Source organism: Onychostoma macrolepis, chromosome 12 (assembly GCF_012432095.1).
Source record: "Onychostoma macrolepis isolate SWU-2019 chromosome 12, ASM1243209v1, whole genome shotgun sequence".
In the NCBI taxonomy this organism is placed as follows: Eukaryota; Metazoa; Chordata; class Actinopteri; order Cypriniformes; family Cyprinidae; genus Onychostoma; species Onychostoma macrolepis.
In genome coordinates, this window is record NC_081166.1 from 1,606,178 (window position 1) to 1,628,973 (window position 22,796).

The following is a 22,796-nucleotide window of genomic DNA, read 5'->3' on the forward strand; positions in this document are numbered from 1 at the left end:
AGTGTAGTAACCATGTTTTTTTTTTTTATACCATTTGTATAACCACAGTTTTGCAACAAATGCTATAGTTAAACTATGGTTACCATGGTTTAACTATAGTTTAAAAAAATATACATATAGGATGACTTCATAAGGTGGAAATCAAACCTTTAAGCAACATTACAATGTTGGCCAAAAAAAAAAAAAAAAAAAAGTACTCTATTCTTGTCAGATACAGTACACACTAGCGCGCGCGCGCTGGCGCTCCCCACAGACGCGCACGAGCAGCAGAAGGAGCAGAACATCCCAGTTCCCTAAACCTCAGCGGATCACTGGATTTCGACTTTTTCTCTTTCTACGTGATCAGTATAAACTGGAAATCGACATGTCCTCTTCTACAGAGATGACGGCCACCGCGAAGATCACTCCGGAGGTTCTCCAGGAACTCCTGCAGTACTACAACCTCTCCCGTCAGGAATTCATCCACACATACAACATCCAGCCTCTGGTTTACATCCCAGAACTCCCAGCCGGAGCCAAAACCACGTTTGTCGTGATGTACGTGATTATTTTCGCGCTGGCGCTGGTGGGGAACAGTTTGGTGGTTTATATCGTGGTGCGTAAACGCGCGATGCGCACCGCCACCAACATCTTCATCTGCTCTCTGGCCGTCAGCGACCTGCTCATCACCTTCTTCTGCATCCCGTTCACACTGCTGCAGAACATCTCTTCTGAGTGGCTGGGAGGTCAGAATCACTTTAATTAGTCGTTAACAAACAATATATGACGATGGGTTGTTGACAGGTTAGAAGAGTCAAACACTGGAAGCCTGTGATGACATGCTACTTCACCTCAAACTATTCAAACATTTCATATGTAGGCTATTATTCTACAGTCAGTGTTGGGGAGTAACTAGTTACCTGTAACGGAATTACGTAATTTAATTACAAAATATATGTAATTAGTTACAGGGGGGGTCTGACCCCCCCTCCCTAAAGAAGGCTTTATCCCACCTGATGGGGTCAGATAGAAAGAAGGCTAGCCTTCGCATAATATGGAGATTTACTTGTAAATATTAATATGCATTTCTATAGCCCTGACTGATTTTAAAATATAATTTTGGCAGCACCTGGTCGGTTGAATAATATGCTACAGCGCTCATTCAAAGACGGAGCAAGAACACCTAACATGCATGTGTAGATTCACTCAAGTGATAAAGTTTAACCTCTTCAAATTAATGCTGTTCAACTGAATTTATGGAGCAAACTGTTTGCTAATAACATTAACAGCACCGCTGGCTAAAATACAAGCGCGCGGAAAGTTACTATAACATAACACTGCGTGTTTTCTTTCAGAATCATCATTGTTTTTACCTAAAAATGAAGATAAAGTAAAGGTGTGAATGATTACATTTTAGACACATTGTCAGTAATTTCACCAATGAAAATAAAGCCCTAGGAGAAGTGTTGTGCGTCTTTGATCAACACACAGCGGTGTTTCATTAATGAATCCACGTTTTTAAACGAATCGAGTGAATCAATGACTCAGTGAACCGTTCATAAAGGCAGTCACTTGATTCGTTTCTGAATGAATCAGCCATTTTGAACGAATCGATTGAACTAATGATTTGCCACCACCTACTGGGCTTTAAGTTTTATATTTAGAGTATCCTTTCTTTTTAAAAATAACTTCATATTTCACTATTTAGCTATTTGTATTTTTGTATGTTGAATTAAAATATTTCTTTCTAAAGCTACTTATATTGCAGCTACTTTTTTGTAATGTCTATTCAGTGTTTTTTTTCTAACACAGTGATAACTATTATCTTTAAAAATAACTTTATCTTTAATCGGCACATGATGTGCATGTTAATTAATAAATCTCATTCATTTGAGATTCATTTGATTAATTAATTAGCACATCATGTAGGCTAATTAATTAGATTTTTTTTTTTAAATAATCACTTGACAGCACTATTTAAAACATAAAAATGGTAAAATCTGAATATTTTCACACAAATACCCACATATAGATTTGATTAGTGACTGCTCTAAAATATGAGACACCAATGTTTCAGAAGATTAGGACGCATGCTTATTCAATAACTGTTTTATTTGTTTATGCATATGCTTTATTTTTTAAGATTTTTAAGGCATTGCTGCCAGTGTTTCCTGTCATAGAAAGATTTTATTTCAAAAACAGTATCATAGCTATTAAACTATTTATTGTTATGATATTAAATCTGTATTTAACTAGTGACGATAAAAAGGTCATTTAAAATGGGAAAATGTAATTAATAATTTAAATAATTTAAAGTGAAACATGACATTCACATTCACAGAACTTCAATACATTAAATTAAATATGTTTTATTTATTTTTTTAAATCATTATTTGTAAATTTTATATTTTTACTTTTATTTATTAAATACATTTAATTTATATTTTCACATCAATTTTAACCTAATCTTGATGCTGGAAAACGTGCTGTCAACTATCCAGAACTACACACACACACACACTAAATTATATACTTTATATACACAAAAACACCACTATGTATTATGATAATACTATTATAATAGCATTTTTCTGTGGCATGTCAGATAGCACCATGGTATCATGTTAAATACCTTGGTATATGATGTAAATACCATGGTTTACAAACATGGCAATCAATCAGTACCACAGTTTGTAAAAAGAAAAATATGGTATTACCATCGGACAGCAGCTCAGTGTTTTATAAGGACTGTTTTCCTGTGGGCTTTAATTAAAGAGATGCTTCAGGTCTGAATCTAAATTAGGATTATAAGAAGTGTGGAGCAAATACACGGCAAACATTTGCTTCTCTCATTTTTATATTTATCACTGCATTAAAACATGGAATTTTACAATGTAAACACAGTATAAAATTACAGCAAGAAGTCATTAGACAAAAATATACACACCCGTGTATAGAAACACATTTACTGTCACTGTTGTGAGAGACGGCACGCTTTGGCAAGTTTGTCTTCATGTCATGGTGACAACCAATGAGAGTGCAGACAGTGCAAGTCATGCTAATTTTCCCATAAAACTGTAAATTATGCAGTGCTGAAGTCTGTATTCTATGCACATTCAGAGGTCTTCAAATCAGAACTTACTTTCTTCACCATGCGCTTGAGTTTCTGCTCTCCTGCATTAGTATACGTGTCAATGGACGTGAATGGAGCGCACCTTTAATCCTCAATAATTCAGGGTTTTGTGCTGCTTTCCTTCCCTCTGGACAAACGTTCTTCTGCAGTTAATCACTTTGATGGCTGGTCGTGCTGCAATTGCATATTATATATGACTTAAAAAAAAAAAAAAACCTTAATCTACAAATGCACAATCAATCAATTAAGATTTGCATAAAAGAACAAACATCTTGTCATGTCCTGAGAGCTTTTATCATGTACGAAATAGTGATATTTCATTAATGTCCAGGGTTATCATCATTAACAAAAATTAAAACAAAAACATTTTTGCTACTTGAAATAAAACAAATGGTAACTGAAAAAATTTAATAAATATATATATATATATATATATATATATATATATATATATATATATATATATATATATATATATATATTATAAAGAAAATAAAGAAATAATGAAGAAAGTAATTAATTTTAAAAAAAACTTACAAATAAAAAGATAAAAATGACAAAATGTATCAAAATTTTAAAATTAATATTAAAATGGAAAATATGAAAATAAGAACATTCTAATATTACTAAAACTTTAAAATCAAATGAAAATGGAAAATACAAAAATTACAAATATTATAAAATTTCATAAAATACTTGAGTCCACTTGACCGATTAACAGCATTCATAATAAACAATTTCTTTAGGGATTTTGAGTAAGTACTGTTTGAAATAAGAGCTCATTTTATTAAATTACTATCACTAAATTGTATTATAAATATCAGCTGTGTCTAGTATGAGTTGAGCACTACTGTAAAGTGTGCTTCATGTGTTCACGCTGTGTGTATCTTGTGTGTTTTTGTGTTGTACGTGCAGGGGTTCTAGTATGTAAGACCGTTCCTTTTGTGCAGACCACGGCCATCGTCACCGGCATCCTCACCATGACCTGCATCGCTGTCGAGAGATACCAGGGCATCGTCTATCCGCTCAAAATGAAGAGGCAGTACACGCCCAAACGAGCCTACAGAATGCTAGGTGATCTGCACAATTCAAATAAACCTGCAGAAAATCAAGCCCTAAAAGTCAACATGAAATCAGATTTGGCTCTAATGCAAAAGAAGAAAGTTTCATTAAAATGTATTAACTTGCTCCAACACTGAAACGACTTTCTATTCAGATTGGCATCACAAATCCCTTTTACTTTTCATATTTCATTTCAGAAGGCAGCTTGGTTTAGGTAAGTGAGCAAATGTCTCTGAAGCTCCCGGTGATCTGTCTAAACTAAAGTAACTCCCATCATGCACTGCAGCGTATCGAGATTACTAAAGGATGGAGAACATGTCATTAAATCCACCGACTGCTGTGATCATGTGATCAAAGGTGTTCATTTGGAGGTCTGTGGACTGATATAGAGAATTTTCTTCAATTATTAAAAAATGTCCACACATTTCAAAGTGTTTGAAATATTCGTTATAGATTACAACAGTTTCTGACCACTTTCTCAGTGGCCTGAATTCCAGATTTTCTTTTTTTCCCCATTCATTTTCTCTCATATGGATTTTAAAAAAGTCTTTGTTAAAACATTGAAATTAAAACAACAACAAGCAGCTATGAAGTGAACCACGACATTAAAAATTAGAAAATTAGACAAAAGTACAAAATTTTGAACTGTTTTAATGAGAGAAAGAACTATACCCATGAAGCATTGCTAATAAAAAAAAAAAGTTTTATATATATATATATATACAGTATATTATGTACTGATCATAATATTTATTAATAGCAAATGGAGACTACTTACATAATTTGTGAGCAGACACAAATGAGTTCTTTTGGTGCAATTTTCTGATTACTGGAAATAATCGCAGAATCATGGGTAATTACTCTTAAACATTTTTTTTTAAGTTGTAATAATGCACACTTGATGACTAATCAATGACCTCACATCTCACAGCAGGTCTGTTTTTAATGAATTCATGTTAAAAATCAATTCCCCTACGGAGAAAATAAGAGCAGAAGACCATCATTAAACATGTAAATCTCTCTCTGCTGGACAATGCAGTGACGCAATGAAAGCATTAGCTCATTTGCATGTGAAAATGTGAAGTGTTCACCCGAGGGCTTTTGTCTGGATATCCTCTGATAGGTTCATGAATACGCAGCGCTGCATTTCTGTTCATCATTAACAGCACAGGCTCATGGGACAGAACCCAGTAATGATCTGATTTATATACGTCTGTGCAGGGCTGGTGTGGATCGCTGCTGTCATGGTCGGATCACCGATGCTCTTCGTGCAACAGCTAGAGGTGAGCTGCATCTCAAAATAAACAGAGAACAGCCAGATTAAGTGTTTAATTACAATCACAGTTAACCGATAGTATTTAACAAGTGCAAGGTTAATTGCTTTGACATGTGAAAAAGATCATTTAGTCAAGCTTGACCGTCAGCAGATCAAAGATACTGATGCCACATCAGTCTGTCCTTGAAATATTTGGAGATGAAAAAACGAGTGACAGTAGAAGAGATTCGCTCAAGTGCGGTTCACTTCTGAGAGTCTTATCGCAAAAGTTCATGTGTTATTCATTGATTTATCTGAGTTCACCAAACGAGTCATTACTCACCCTCGTGTCCTTCACAGCTGCAGAACACTTCTGAAGAACTTTACGCTGATTTTTCCATCTAATAACATCTGTCAAGTTTGGAAAGTTACAAAAACATAATAAAACTGTCATAACAGTAGTCCCAGAATAGTGTTGCATGATAAATAAGATGAATATGCACATCAATTCTAGATTCGAAGTTAAAAGAGTAGTTCACACAAAAATGGAAATTTGCTGAAAATTACTCACCTTCAGGCCATCCGAGATTAGGATGAGTTTGTTTCTTCATCAGATTTGGAGGAATGTCTCAGCAATGGATGCGCTGCAGTGAATGGGTGCCGTCAGAATGACAGCTGATAAAAACATCACAATAAGCAATAAGCACTCCAGTCCATCAGTTAACATCTGGAGAAGACAAAAGCTGAAACAAATCCAACATTAAGATGTTTTTAACTCAAATCCGAGTCCATAATCCATAATAACGCTTCTTCCAGTGAAAAAGGGGTCTGGTCTGAATCAGGAGAGAAATCTGCACAGATCAAGCAGCGTTTACAAGCCAAAACAGTCCTGGATTTTGATGTGAGAGACAACAGGAGATAGACTTTTTCACTGGAGGAAGTGTCATCATGATTAGTTTCAGCTTTTGTCTTCTCCAGATGTTAACTGATGGACTGGAGTGGTGTGTATTATTGTGATGTTTTTATCAGCTCTCATTCTGACGGCACCCATTCACTGCAGAGCATCCATTGCTGAGACATTCCTCCAAATCTGATGAAGAAACAAACTCATCCTAATCTTAAATAACCTGAGGGTGAGTCATTTTTTCCTCAAAGTTTTCTTCATTTTTGGCTGAACTATTGCTTCAGAAGTGGTTTGCAATCACAATAAAGGTGCTGTAATCAATTTCAGTAATTTTGCAACTTCCACCAAACACATAGTTTCTTGAAAAATATCTAAACATATAAAAAGATTGACAGTTGGAGAGCATGGGTTGACTTTATTTAGAAGACACACAACTCCAAAATAAATAGCTTACAGCACATTTAAACTCGTGCATGCTCCATGTGAATCCCAATTAGGTTTACTCTCTTATCTGTGCTCCTCAGGTGAAGTACGACTTCCTGTACGATCATCATCACGTGTGCTGTCAGGAGCGCTGGCATTCGCTGCTGCACCGTCAGGTTTACACCACCTTCATCATGGTGGCACTGTTCCTGCTGCCGCTGGCCGCCATGCTCTTCCTCTACAGCCGCATCGGCATCGAGCTCTGGATCCGGAAACGCGTGGGAGACTCCTCCGTCCTCAGCACCATGAACCACAGAGAGATCAACAAAATCTCCAGGCAAGTGTCCAAACAAACAGAGACCTGCTGTTTTACAGTCAGCATGTTCCCAAACAATTTTACCACCATTTTCAGTTTATCCATTTTACTGTTTTCATTTCCAAATTAAACGGGTAAATAAAATGCAAATAACTTTCTTCACCTTCGATATGGCTTTCATTTATAGCTTTCCGACATAACTCTTTTCACATGTTTCCATGCAATCAAATTCTGGTGGTCAAAATCAGGCTTATTTGCTGAATAATATGGAATAAAATTACTTTTGAAGCCATTATGTAAAATGCATTATTTAGGTATGCATAATGCATGTTAAATGCAGTGTCTATTCATAAAAATACAAAAAAAAAAACTCGCTAAACTAAATAAAAAATATTAATTAAACTAAGTTAAAATCCATTATAATATTTGCAAATTCCTTGGATTAGTAAATTGTTGCACAATATGGGGAAAAATTCTTAATTGCAATTTTTCTGATATAAAATTTCTATCGAGGTTACCAAAAAAAAAAAAAAGTAGACTGCTTGTTTGTAGGGCTGCACAATTTAGCTAAATATTTATTATATATAATTATGGCAATGAAGTAAAAAAAAAAAAAAAAATCATTAATAGCAATTATTATTTTATTTATTTAATCTAATTAATTACACTGTGCGTTATGATATTTGCAGATTTCTTGTTGCATCTGAAATTGGTTGTTTGTCATGTTTTAAAGCATTATACTGTCTAAAGGTGTAACAGAGAATAGATGAGTATTATAAATGCAGTTACAGTTTTACGAGATCATACAATGCATTATAAGGTGCATTACAATGCATAATTAATGCATTCAAAATACTAATGCATTGTATATATATATATATATATATATATATATATATATATATTATGACGTCCATCACGACATAGAAAAACTCATTTACACTATGTATATTGCTTATTAATAAACTAGTAGTTATGTAGTTACAGAAACATACCTTCACAGCTGTATTTTGTTGTTGTTCAAACAGGAAGAAGAAACGTGCCGTCAAAATGATGATCACTATTGTCCTGCTGTTCACCGTCTGCTGGGCTCCGTTTCATATCGTGCACATGCTGTTTGAGTACAGTAAGTGTGTAATGCAGCATTTATTCCAGTAATTGGTGTCACATGATGTGTTAGAATAAAAGGCTTGAACGCTGAATTGTCCTGAACAGAAATCACAGCAGCTCGGTGTGAATGAACTGAAATGCAGTAGTGAGATGATCACACAAGGCACATTATCCTCCGCGGCAGCTGGTGTAATTATAGTATCCTGTGGTTATGTGGCGTCTCAGTAACAGACCGGGTCACTCGTATTCGAGGCTGAACCCACAATCAGCGATAACAGCCCAGATGATTAATTAATAGATGAACACCAGCCACCACGCACAGGGTTAAGAAGGTCAAACGGTTCTGCTTTATATGATTTCCTCTCGCTGCTCGAGCACAATAACAGCACCATACTGTAAGTTCAGAAATTCCTGAAAATAATACCGATTATCTTCTGGGTAACTGGTACTGCACATTAACACACAGGCTGATTGGTTGCTGTGACTGTGGCTGGTTTGGATCCTCATTATACTTTTATCACTTTATATCTGGTTAGGACACAGTTCAATCAGTATCAATTTAAGTTTGAGTTTCAAGACTAATTAGCACTCAACACTGTGAATAAACACTTCAAATGCAATAACACTTGAAGTCTTAATGTAGGGCTGTACATTTTTTTCATACACTCATGGCCAAAAATATCGGCACCCTTGGTAAATATGATCAAAGGCGGCTGTGAAAATTAATCTGCATCGTTAATCCTTTTGATCTTTTATTTAAAAAAAATCCACAAAAATCTAACCTTTCATTGGATAATAAGAATTTAAAATGGGGGGAAATATCATTGTGAAATAAATGTTTTTCTCTAATATACATTGGCCACAATTAACGGCACCCTTTTATTCAATACTTTTTGAAACCTCTAAATGTTTAACAGCTCTAAATGTTCTCCTATAATGCCTGATGAGGTTAGAGACCATTTCTTCATCCAGAACCCTTATGATTTCCTTCTATTTCATTCTCAAAATAACCTTTGTTGGTGATTAACTGTTAATACGAGCGGTCCAATAAGAAAAAACCTTTTAACTAATGAATCAAAAATGTGTCTGTTATTCATTCAGACGAGCTGGAGAAGAACTACGACGAGGTCACGGTGAACATGATCATCGCCGTGGTCCAGGCCATCGGCTTCTCCAACTCCTTCAACAACCCCATCGTCTACGCCTTCATGAACGAGAACTTCAAGAAGAACTGCGTGGCCACTCTTTCTGTGTACCTGCAGCGTCCCGTCCAGCAGAGCCGCGCCGTGCAGCGGCCCGACCTCAGCGTGCACTTCTCCAAACACCTCAAAACAGAGGCCTTCAGCAGGAACAACGCCATCCCGCAGCAGAACCCAGCGCTGATGTCTTCACAAGGAGATCTGGAGATATCCACGGCGTTCACTGAGCAGAACGTCAAAACCGCTTCCTCTCAGCTTCCATCCAGCAGCTCCTGCGTCAAATAAACTCAATACAGGCGGATGAGAGCGTCATTGTGATCCGATGACAACAAATCTGATGATCATCAGCACCGCGGTCGGATGAGTTCAGGATAACAAGTCCACGATGGGAGATGCAGATCGAGAAAGAGACGTGCTGGAGGGTCATGAGCAGCACAATGCAAAAACAACAGACTGACCTCACTTAAGGAGCGCAAAGATCATCATTCTGTCATTGTTTACTCACAATCACGTAATTTCAGACACAGACGCTGTTGTTTTTTTCTGTGGAACACAAAAGGAGAAATTCTGCAAAATCTGCCGCTCCATAAAACCACAGTTCACAGGCTGTCAGAGTCCACAAATAAAGCAAGCACCGAGCCTAAAGGGACATGGAGATGAAAAAATATTTAATAAATACATGGGAGGAAAAATAATATTTTAATGCTTCCTCTTAGGGACGTAAAAGTTATTTTAGATTGTTTTTAATTATTTATTGAATATTGTGAATTAAATTTGTAAAACATTAAAGCTGAATATAATAATAATCTCAATAATACTAAAAGAACACATTTTTATTTTTGAGTTTTTTCTTTTAAAGGTTTAGTAAAATTACATTTTTGCTATTTTTTAAGATGGTTTTGATTAATTTTTCATTTAAAATTTAGGTTTAGTTACTTTAGTACATCAAGTTAAACAAAAAAAAAAAAGATGTATCAACAGGAACTAGCTGAATTAAAAAAATATTTATGGTTCATTTTAATTTAGTTAATAATATATGTATATTTTAAGTAACAAAAGGGATATTATAATTTTAGTTAACTATAATTCTAGAATGCAAAAGTTTATTAGGGGAACAAATGTTTTGCAAGCAAATGCAAAAGTTTTGAAATATAGTTTTTCCTCCCATCTCATATATTAAGTATTCATTATGCACAATATAATGCATAAACAACTGTAACCAAAGTGAAAATGCATTATAATATTTGCAGATTCCTTGTTACATTTGAGGTTGTTTGTTGTGCATTTTATTGCATTATACTTTCTAAAGGCGTAACAATGAATATATGAATATTACAACTCTGATCACAATTACTCATGTTATCATACAATGCATAATAAGGTACATTAGAAGTCATAACTAATGCATTCAAAATACTTTCATAATGCATTATATATGAAGGCTTCAAGTAAAGTGTTGGCACTATTTCTATTTCTTCACTAAGTTTTTTTTAAGTCTTGAATAACTAATAGAGATAATACTCCACTGGCAGCTCTGCTCTTCAGAGGCAAACTGATTTCCTCGTGTGGACTTTATATAGAAATGTTTGAACATTATTTTAGAGCGAAACCATTTGTGATGAACAGCTGGGACTGTTAAATGATTCATGCTAATGACAATGAACTAACGAGTTTAAACGGTGAAAATGTGCTTGTTAAAGTTGTCGACTGTGTTTTTTGTTTTTGTCGTCTGTAACAGATTCACGCTCCATTACAGGTGTGTTTTAAGGGCACTTGCATGCGCTGATGGACAGGAACTTGTCTGTTTTAGCGATGAATCTCAGTGGCTTGATGTGTAAAAGCATGCGATGTGCAGGGTCTCAAATGCATTCACAGCATCTGACAGTTTTAATAATGCACCGAAAATAAATAACACGAAAGAATGTGCTGCTGGTGTCGTCGTAATGTACATTTTATTCACACCTGATACATATTTACATTAAACATGGATGTCAACCATGCCTGTTTGAGGAAACGGCAGCAGCACAAAGAAAACGAAACCAAAACTGCACACATATAAATTAGATTTGATTACTAATCTATAAATACAAGTGCCTCAATTAAACTTAATCACTTGGCCTTTAACAAGTAAAAAATAGAATCTGAAATGAGAAAATAACAGGGCTGAACGTTCACAGGAACCCCAACATAAAGGCCTATTATCATCAAGATAATATCAATCATCAGTGATTTCAGTTTTACTGGAGATGCATTCATCAGATCATCATTCCCAACGTTTCAAATGGGAAACACTGTTTTGGTGAGGCCAAAAACCCTGAAGGCACAAAAACCTAAGAGGTGCAGAACAGCTGGAGATCTGCAGCAAACGCTCATTACGCTCCACATCACAGCCGTCCAGACGCGCCAGCGGTTTATACGGCCAGAGGGATGTGGAAATCAGGACTGTCAAAGAGCAAAGGTCTGCGGGGAGGATTCGGCTCCTTCGTGGCGCTGTGTAAAAGTTTAAAGAGTCCAGTGCCGATGTTCATGGGGATTCCCATTATAATGCATTCAGAGACACCTGCAGAATGACACCGAGAGAGGGGAAAGAGTTCAGTTTGTAGTCGACAGTTGACATCCAAAAAATACAAATAAATAAATAAGAATGTAATAAAAGATAAAATTAATTTAAAAATATGGAATAGCTCAGTTTGCACTGCTAAAAACAAAAAAATTGCAGGGTGAATCTCGCATTATTAATAAATTAAAAGCAGTGCAACAATGTAATCATTATGTGAAAATACTTTAAAACTGAAATATTACAATTAAACACACACACATATATACATACATACATACATACATACATACATATATATATATATACATACATATATATATATATATATATATATATATACACATACATATATATATATATATATATATATGAGAGAGAGTTTATTTTATCAGTTTTTGTTTATTTTTAATATATTCAACTTTAAAGTTTGCATTTTTAAAATGTATTTATTTTAGTGGTGGGCATAGATTAATTTTTTTAATCTAGAATCTCACTGTAATCTTGGAATTAATCTAGATTAATCTAGATTAAAATGGCTCATTTGAATTCTGCCAAGTAGATCAGAATAAGTTCACTAGTAAACAACTAGCAGTCATCAAGAAGCAAACATAATATGGTGGTAATTCGTGGTGTCGTGGTAATTAATAGGCTAATTAATTAAATTATGTAATTTAAAATGACATAAGGTAGCCTACCTAAAGGCTTTTGCGTTTTTTCCCGACATAAAAATAAAGGGGATTTAATATTGATAATAACATTGAAGACATTGTATGATTATTCCTTAAAGATAAGGTTTTAATAGTTTTAGTAGTAGTAGTCTATTACGTTCTGCCCAATGTCTTCAAGTGAAACCGAACTTTTATTTTGACGGGTTGCCTTGAATACCTTTACATTTCTGTGTATATGATATGAGGATAGTTTTTCTCAAATGAAACGCTCGAATGCTCATGAAGTGACTCTCAGAGCAGTTCTGGAGATGTTGTTCATGTATTTATGTCCTCATTTAGTGAGACGACAGACGTTAATATCACCGCAAGCGTCGCGCGCTTCTGTATGAGTGAACAAACCCGCGCGTCTGCGCCATACATTAACACAGAGACACGCAGAAGTCATATTTAAATAGACGTTTTGCAGCTTAATATTTACAAATAGGAGTGGGAGTGTGCTCACTTGTGTGTGCGCTTACGTTTGTTTGTGTGTGTGTGTGTGTGTGCGCGAACCGGGGCGGAACTCCGCTGTGCGCGCGATACAGAGAACGCTACCATGTAAAGTAGAGACAGAAATGACACGCCGTCGTGTAAATAAGAAAAATAACATAAGGCTATTTAGTTTGTTTAATAAAAGAACAAGGTATACACCTGTTCTATAGGGAAGGTAACATTGAATGACTTCTTTTGTGGTCTGGCGCTATAGAGAAAATAAAATTAAATAAAATCAACTTGACCTTCAAGGGGGGCGGGGGGTGCCGTTGGGGGGGCCGCCCCCCTAAAATAATGGTAGGGGAAACACTGAGATTTCCATTGGGAAGCTTCTTAAAAATAAATTTTCCCTGAAGCAAACCCGGCGGCTTCATAGCTGCATCCATGTTAGCACGCATGCACACAGGTTCGAAGACTCGTTCTCGCCCCCTACAGTGCAATTCGGCTAGGTATACATCCACGCTAAAATATCAAGGTGAAAGTCATCATAGCTTGCGTAATAGACCCAGCTCCCAACCCAACTCTGAGAATAGATTAACGGCAATATTTTTTTTAGCGCCTTATTTACTTTGAGAATGAAGAATGGGAATTAGGCGTGAAAATGTATGAATAATGCAAAAAAAGGTCCTAAAACAGTCTTAGATCATTACAGCAATTTAAATATATATATAAATATATATATAAAAATTAGAATAATTATTGATATTCATAGGAATATTTTTCAGGAGTGATACTGAGAGGCTTTTGATTGACTCTGCATGTCATTTCTTTGCTCATGAATTGATCTTTTCCGTCATTATGCATGTTGCTGCTCATCACTCACCGCAGACCGAGTCTTTCTGTCCGAAGTAAGCCGCATCAAACAGATGATCCGCCGTCTTCTCAAAGGACGCCAGCATGAGAACACTCTCCTTCATCTTGGCCAGACCAAAGCGGGTGATGCCCAGAATCTCACCCTACGACCCAAGAGACGCTCTCATCTCACTCACGGTCATGAATCCATCACTCAACATCATTATAATGCATCACGATCTCCTTCAGCAGCTGAACCGCACTCACCTTATAAGACATGAGATCCGCCAGCAGCATCACGTGTCTGCGGTCGATGCTCATACCGTGGTTTACCATGGTGTACTGGATCTCGTTAATGATGGTGGATCTCGCCGCTTCGATGCCTAACGTCCTCTCGACCTGAAGAACACGAACAGATCATCATAAACACTACAGCTACGAATAAACATCTTCAAACACAACAGACAAGCTGAACATAACAGCTGTGCATCTTGAAAAAAAAACAACAACAATTTTGCTGATTTGCAAGAAACATTACTCCTCATATTACCTTATCTGATGATGCGGAGTTCAAAAATATCAATAAAATTTTCCATCATGTGCAGTTTTTACAAAATAAGAATTTAAAAAAAAATTCAAATTGCATATGTATCAGCTTCAATGCACTTAACTCAACAAAAGCAGTCAAATGTACAACATTCGGGTTTTAATGACTAAAGAAGGATTTAAAACATTTAAACTTTCAATTTTTGCAGAGTGGAAAAATCTGTTCAAATACTCATTATACAATAAACATGAGTTTATAAATAAATAAGCTTTTTCACAAAATCTATAATATTTCGGCATTGTATAGAAGCAGTAAAACAACCACAGATGAAGCAGAAAACATATGGCTCGTTTGCATTTTCTAACCTTGAAATCAACATTAGGCATAAAATAATTACGGCTGCAAAGTTTCCAAAAATTTGCTAAATTATCCTGCAAAACTTTCCAAAAATTTTTAATTTTAAAGAAATCTACTGGAAATTTTCTGCCACTTGGCAACCCTTAAACTAATGTCATGCATGTGAAAATAGGCTGAGAATTGAACAAATTGTTGTAATGTGGCTCAGATTCAGACAGGATTCACGTGTTTGCCTTCTTCACCTTACAAATGGTTGTAAAAAGCGAAAATGCTATGAAATGTACCATTATTTTTGAGAAAATATGACCTGCTCCACCAAAACTGGCCATTTTTAGAATCAGTCATCAGCAGAGTTTACAAGTCACGTTTTGGCAACGGTACGGTTCGCTTGGAACCTCGGCCGAGGTGGTACTAAAAAAAGTACCAGGTACCAGGTACTGCACCCAGTGGAAAACCTCCCAAAAGTGAGCCGTATTGAACCGTACCATGCAGTGGAAAAGCTCCATAAGAGACTGCTGTTTAAATGTCACACTCTGAAGGAGACACTGAGGAAAGTGAACAGCTCGATCCGTGTGTGTGTGTGTATCTCTGACAGTCAGACTGGGATGTGGGCGGTCCGTACCTCGTACGTGTTGTTGGATGTTGTTCTGTTGCCGTTGACGCCGTGTGTCGCCATGACAGCCCTGAGATTATCTCCCTCCACCAGCAGTTTGAACTTTTGTTTGCCGCTCTGTTCATCGATGTGAATGACGGCACGTGACACTTCAGGGATGCCCTGGACCACCACCTGCACACACACACGCACACACACACACGCACGCACACGCACACACATTCTGATCTATTAACAATAGACTGATATCTGCCAAACGCACTAATAGGGCCCTATGAAATCCATTTTTATTTTTCACAAATTCCGTTTTCATGTTTCTGGACTATGTTTTAATGGTAAAATTTATTAAAATCATGAAACACATACAATTGTACATTAATTTATTCAAAGTTAAACAAAAATTACATGTTTAGGGACCTATGAAATGCTTAATTTTTTTTTCTCAACATATGTTTCCAAATTCTGTGTTTTAGCACGTCTAATTATTTGAATGCATAAAAACAACTTAATTTATTTGAATTTATTCTTACAATAGCCTTATGCAATGTTTTTTTTCCCCTTGGAAATTGTTGTGTGTATTTAAATTTTTCTGGTTATCAAATGAAGGCATAAAACATTAATTTCAGTTATCTTTTAAGTGTTAAATTAAACTATGTTTTTGGCAAATAAAGGGGATTCACTATTAAAAAATGAAGTTTTAATAATTTTTGTAGTAGTAGTATGTACATTCTACTAAACAACAGTAATATATATCTGGCACAATTTCTTTAAGTTAAACCAAACTTTTATTTTGACGAGTTGCCGTGAATACCTTTACAGTTCTTTGTGTGTATGATATGATACTAGTTTCTTTCAAATGAAACTGTGAAATGGTCAAGTGACTCTCAGAGCAGTTCTGGAAATGTTGTTTATGTATTTAGTGAGGCGGCAGACGCTGAAATCACCGCAAGCATCACGCGCGCTACACAGTATGTGCGTAGTAAACAAAACTGTAGGTCTGCGCCAATTATTCACACTGAGACGCACAGAACATACAGGATTCATATTTAAGTAGTCTTTTTGCAGCTTAATATTTACAAATACTAGTCTATATCATGATTTGATTTAAGTGTAATGACCTACTTTTGATTAATTCTTTCAAACTTTGACCAATTCCGCGTTATACAGTAAATTCCGTTTTTATGACTGGATTCCACGATTCCGTCCATGTTTTCTGCATCGTGGAAATCATAGGGCCCTACACTAATAATGCCCGATATTTGGCTAGTTTGGGGTGATCGGCTGAAAACAGGCCAATGTCTCGATTAGCAAATACACAAAAATATATATGGTCTTTTTATAAAATACATTTTATACATATACATTTAACTAAAGAATCCTGCAAGCACTTTAATCCCCCCCCCTTTACTCATACTGCACAAAAAGTAGTTCAATAATGTTGAATGTTACAGGGACTGATTATTGCAAATACAGATCCCACTGTGTTCTGGTTAAATAATTTTATTTATTTTTTGCTAAGGTTTGCATATGGTGGTGTGTTCTTTTATTTTTCCTAAAAATATATCCTATTCCTAAAACAAGAAAAATCACAATATGTGGCCTTGCTTATAGTATCGTAATGTATCGCACCATATCGTATCGCAAACCCTGTATCATGATACATATCGTATCGCCAGATTCTTGCCAATACACAGCCCTATTCATTTTTAATACTTTTAATTTTTATTTAGCTTTGAATTTATTTCAGTTTTAGTAATTTCAGTACTTCAACTTAAACATTTTACACATTTAACATTTCAAATTTAATAAATTAATATATTTGAACATAAATGAATTAACAGTAAGTTTTAATAGTAAGTTTGCTGTAAAAAATGTAATTGTTCAAAATTAAATTGTTGCTGGTTCAGGATATCTAATGCATTACCTATTTTTAAGAAATTAAACCCTTTTAAAGTGCTACATATAAAAATACTAATATATATATATATATATATATATATATATATATATATATATATATATATATATATATATATATATATAAATAAATAAGTATAGGGACCAATTCTCAATATTAACTAGTTGCTTATTAGCATGCCTATTAGTAACATATTGGCGGTTTATTAGTGCTTATAAAGCACATATTCTGCATGATCATATTCTGCATCCCTAACCCAATATCTAAACTTAACAACTACCTTACTAACTATTAATAAGGAGCAAATTAGGAGTTTATAGAGGCAAAAGTTGTAGTTTAATGGTTTGTTAATAATAGCAAGCACTGGACCTTAAAATAAAGTGTGACCTTTTTCTTTTTTTCCAATAGTACTTGGTTTATAGAGACAATTATGAGGGAAATAGGGTCAGTGTCTAACACTGTGGCGTCAGGACTGACCTTAGGAAGCTCCTGTTTGAGCGACTGCAGGACGTAGTACATGGAGCTCTTGCTGTTTTCTCTGGGAGTCACACAGACCACAGCTTCTCCATGAACCGCGATATCGCCTGGCTTCACCCGCAGCTTTGACGTACAGATGGAGTATCGCACTGTCTCTGCGTTCACCTGAACAGAACCAACAACAATACGACTCTATAAACCTCTGCAGAGGAGGATCATCACTGTGTCAAGAAAATCAGTCATTTAAAATCACTCAACAGGAACAGCTGCTGAGGGAGAGAAAATACAGTAATGACAACAGCAGAAGTAGCAATATAAATGAGTGAAAATCCAGAGACCGATAAAAACAGATGCTGGAAGAATCATTTTTAATTCCAGTCTGTCATAAACAGATAATTATGATCAATCTGCTGTTACCTCCAACCTCAGAAGACGAATCCTCTCGAGTGACAGCTTCACCAGGATGAAACAATCATCAGGCAGGAAAACCTCCTCGATGTACTCGGAAATCTGATGGAAATGAATAATCAATTCACTGAATAATCTGAAAACAACAAGACAACATAATACACAAACCACCAACACAATGGCTCCGTCTCAAAAAAATGTATGCACTGCCTTCCCGTCTACTGTAATGGGAATGTTTTCTCCACAAAGGACATGCTCAAAATAGCTTTATAATTTAGGTAAAAGGGATCCTACTTTTCCTGAAAGCCTTACAATGTCTTTATATTCCTCTCAAATTTTTGGAGCAATTTCTGTGACATTAAAAATGAATGAAATGCATTTCGATGCAGAACCCTGCAATTCAGACTCACTCAGATCAAAGGTTATTCTGCATCCCTTCATTACAAACAATCTGACACCCTTTTCAATCATGCGCATACTGAATAAAAACACAGAAACATATCACATGCTACAAGCCAGAGAGGCCATCATTTTCCCACACTGCACTTCAAAAACAAATGCATTTTCTGAAGTAAAAGTGCTATTTGTTCAAGCAAAAATGTTCACCCCCACAATCCTAGGGCATTCTGAGTGGTTGCCAGGGTGCTGCTATGCAGTTGCTAAGGTATTCAAAGTATCTTCAATGCATTGATACAGTATGATGTTCTGGGTGGTTGCCAGGGTGTTGCTATGGGGTTGTTATAGTGTTTTGAGTTTATTTAATGCACAGCTCTGCATTCAGCATTGTGTTCTGGGTGGTTGCCAGGGTGTTGCTAACGTGTTCTGAGTGTTTTTAATGCATTGCTTTGCAGTTGGCGTGTTTTGGGTGGTTGCTGGGGTGTTGCGTGTGTTTTTAATGGATTGCAACAGCACGTGTTGGTCATTAAGTTTTTGGTGGTTGCTAGGGTGTTGCTAAGGTGTTGTGAGTGTAAAGTGTTGCTCTGCAGTTGGCATGTTTTGGGTGGTTGCCAAGGTGTTGCTATGGCGTTGCTAATGTGTTCTTAGTGTAATTTAATGCACTGCTCTGCAGCTGATATGTTTTGGGTGGTTGCTAGGGCGTTGCTAAGGAGTATAATATAGGAATATATAGGCCTATACACTAAATATATTCCACTTAAATCATTGACAGATTGACCAAACAAAAGAAAAAAAATAGTGCTGAGTTTTGGTTTATTGTGACGCGATCTAAAGTTCAAGGAAAGGAAAACGAGACAGCAGAAAGTATTTTTCTTTATTTTACAAAAGCTTGACAGTTTTGAATGATGTCTTGCTTCTAATTTGTATAACCAACCAGCTTTGGTATGACCATATCATGCCGGCACCTCATGCGCACAAAGACACAACATATTTTTGCGACATTGCAACCTGTTCATTATCAAAATTTATACTACGGGGCCGTTGAATGCTTGAATCTGATTGGCTGACGAACGTTCTAAGGTGTGCAATTATTTTCAAGGAAACACACGGCGAACATAGTTCCAGGCAGCTCTTGACCACATTACATGTCCATATCACTTCTCCAAATGATTTGCGCTATTTCAAAGGTCCTTACAGCCTAAAACAACAAAAGAACCAAAACCCACAATGACACTGGCCAAATAAATAAATAAATAAATAAATAAAAGCAAACAATAGGATGAAATCGACAAATCATTTCCATGTTTTTGCCACAAAATTACATTTTATTATGTACGGAAAGCACATACATAAGAAATTATGTTTTGGAATTAGCAAAATTGGAGGCGTTGGATGAGATGCGGAAGAAATAATCCTACTTACAATAGTGTTTTAAGTAGAAAAACTGGACAAATGCCTCGAACTATATAATCTGATCGATGCCTTGAGGTAAGCCCGTCGTCAATTATTCCTTACAAAATACAGTTAAACAAACATAAAAAGCTACACTGCTCAGTTGTACAATCTGTTGCATTCAGCGTGACCAGCGCCTCACTGTGCTGATATGCGAAGGATGAGGTTCGATGCGAGTGAAGTACAAAGCCTATTACATAAAAAATTATATTTAGCATCCAGACACGTCGCGATTATGTAAATATTTGGATTCGTGCCGAATGAGAGGTAGGCATCAGTTTCACCTTAATTTATCTTCAGAGGATTTGTTGAGGAGAGAAGGGAACTAATAGCGGTGTTTATAAAGTTTGTAAACATTCTGCTTTACCGGCATTTTAGCCTACATTATTTCTAAATTTAATAATAATAAAATGCGACGTGAGCCTATAAGCGACTTTTTTTCCTAGCGTTGTTTAACAATGCAGCAAACATTTTTAAATACCTTGAAAAAATACTTTAATGTCTTTAAAGCGTTAACAGATTTTTTCTTTTGTTGAATAGGCTACATTTGGCCAAAATCTAGAAAGGATGATGCTGTATTGGCTATGACCAAGCGCAGTGGGTTAAGATACCAGATCTCCTGTTTTTTTCCTTCTTTTTGAGTAAAGAAAATGCTGTACTTTATTATTACTACTGGCAAAGAAAAAGTTGTTTTTCTACTCAAACCGGTATCGGAATGGTAATAATACAGAGGAACGTAGGAACAGAAACGATAAAATACAGATTCTGCCCGGAGTGAACCGACTGAATTTTTGTTCCCGGTCATGAGTGTTTTTAATGCATGGCTATGTGTTTGAAATGGTGTTCAGGGTGGTTGCCAGGGCTTTGCTGAGGTGCTTTGAGAGTATTAAATGCACTTTTCTGCAGCTGGCATGTTCTGGGTGATTGACAGGGTGTCACTAATTCAATGCACATCTAATTCAAATGGGTGCATTTTAATTTCTCTCCTAACAGGAAGCATGAACAATAGCAATACTAATGCAATATTAATCATCAGCACAAGTCAAACTCCACACACCTCTCCCAGTAGAGTTTTCTCAATGCGTCCTTTCACCAGCCGAGCGAAGTCTGGGTCAACATCGGTATCCAGGTTGGCACTTATGATGGGTGTACTGAGACACAGAGAGACTCATTAGCAATAAGAACATGAGTTACTGCAGCCATTAATCATCTGTGAAGCGTCAACAGCCGCAATCACGCCGGAGCTGCACGCCAACACTCCTCCACCCGACTGTGAAGCAACAGGCGGTCCTCACAGCCCGCGGCTTCTGCCTCTGATTGACAAATGAGTTTTCCTCCTTCAGGGGTCGAGATCAAACTCTCATGAATCGATGGCACTTGTGTCAGCCGCTTCACTTATAGTCACCTGCACGTCTATAATTTTCACAGGGTCTTTTCTAGAGTCTAGAAATTCTGTATTGCTATTTTGTGTAGGTTGTTTCAGGTTTTATTCCTCTGATGGGTCAGTTTCAGGTCTGTTTAACCCTCTGGGTTCGACAAACGCGTATACACGTTTTGAGGCAGATTTTCCTGATAAGGCCGAAATGAGCTTGAATAACTCTGCCATTTTTGATCGTACAGATAAGAGCAATACACCATTCGAATCTGTAAGGGGTCTACTTTTATTTGTATACACTCATAATAACAACTAAACTTTGTGCTTTTGAAGAATAAAGAAAACAAACAGGGTGTGCTCTCTGTCTTCTCCGTCTACGCGAACTGTTTTTAGAAACGCGTCACTAAAATGATCTGTAACTCAGCAAATACTTCACACAGAGACATGAGAGTTATATCTATAGAAAGCTTGAAGTGTCTACTTTGAAATGAAGCAAGTCGAAAACAAACATTCTGTGATGGAGTAATCAGTATGAAACCAACACGATGTTCAGTCTGTCCCGTCTGACTCATTATCTCTAATGAGATCCCGCCCTCGCGCGGCTCGCGGCCGTTCATATGTAAATAGCCGCGTGGGACGTGCGCACATGCAAACGCCCAACACAAACAAAGAAGAGATCCTCATCGCGGCTACTGTTACTGTTCGCGCTGAGTAAAGGAAGGATTTCCCTCGAAAGAACACCACGATTTCATCCAGCAGAGGAGATCAATCTGATGAGTAAGTAATGTTTCTTTTTTGCATTAGTTAATGTTTTATTGTGACATAAACTTGAACAGATTTACTAACAGTTAGTTGGGGTTTTCCCAAACGACAACATGATGAATGCTACGCGTCTAAGAATGTTTAGACCATGTTTGTTATTAATACTCTGTTCACAAATAGATTTTAATAGCGTGCTAAACAATAATAATTCGTTTCTCAGATATAAAATATCATTTTTTATAGTACAAAGTACATCCTTTTATTGTACAAAGCATGCTTGAGTCTGTGGCTACAGAATCATATCATAGGCTACTATAAAATCATACATACTAGACTATACGACTACAAAATCATAGTTGGGTTTTTCCCAAACTATAATTCCTGACTACAATGTTTGAAATCGTGTAAAACATTTTTAATATGAGGGGCAATTAACTGTATTTAAATCTCTTACGGCGCGATGATGTTTTCATGCTCTATATAAAACAATAAAAGTAATATAAGTGTACACTGTAACATGATGAATGCTACGAGTCTAAGTATGTTTAGTACATGTTTA

General features: G+C 36.2%; 2 protein-coding genes and 1 long non-coding RNA gene across 3 annotated transcripts in view; 1 reads left to right on the top strand and 2 right to left on the bottom strand.

Annotated features, from left to right (window-relative positions):
• The first annotated feature begins 266 nt into the window (after positions 1 to 266).
• Positions 267 to 10,202, top strand: qrfprb (pyroglutamylated RFamide peptide receptor b). Its single transcript, XM_058793382.1, has 6 exons — positions 267 to 725; positions 4,028 to 4,186; positions 5,396 to 5,457; positions 6,858 to 7,097; positions 8,105 to 8,198; positions 9,284 to 10,202. Exons 1-6 carry the CDS (start codon positions 365 to 367, stop codon positions 9,664 to 9,666), a joined length of 1,299 nt encoding a protein of 432 aa, XP_058649365.1. The 5' UTR covers positions 267 to 364; the 3' UTR covers positions 9,667 to 10,202.
• Positions 5,324 to 6,948, bottom strand: LOC131550911 (uncharacterized). The gene is made up of 3 exons (XR_009273658.1): positions 6,837 to 6,948; positions 5,773 to 5,840; positions 5,324 to 5,462 (listed from the first exon to the last, which is right to left on the bottom strand). It is a non-coding gene; the product is annotated as an uncharacterized LOC131550911 (long non-coding RNA).
• Positions 10,203 to 11,285: 1,083 nt separating the features above from the next.
• polr3a (polymerase (RNA) III (DNA directed) polypeptide A) overlaps positions 11,286 to 22,796 on the bottom strand; it is a 34,967-nt gene continuing 23,456 nt past the window's right edge. The window contains exons 26-32 of the mRNA XM_058793334.1: positions 21,158 to 21,251; positions 18,262 to 18,354; positions 17,845 to 18,009; positions 15,459 to 15,623; positions 14,200 to 14,331; positions 13,964 to 14,096; positions 11,286 to 11,941 (exon numbers count right to left, since the gene is read on the bottom strand). Coding sequence (XP_058649317.1) covers positions 11,793 to 11,941; positions 13,964 to 14,096; positions 14,200 to 14,331; positions 15,459 to 15,623; positions 17,845 to 18,009; positions 18,262 to 18,354; positions 21,158 to 21,251 — 931 coding nt within the window. The 3' untranslated portion in view covers positions 11,286 to 11,792. The remainder of the gene's footprint in view (positions 11,942 to 13,963; positions 14,097 to 14,199; positions 14,332 to 15,458; positions 15,624 to 17,844; positions 18,010 to 18,261; positions 18,355 to 21,157; positions 21,252 to 22,796) is intronic.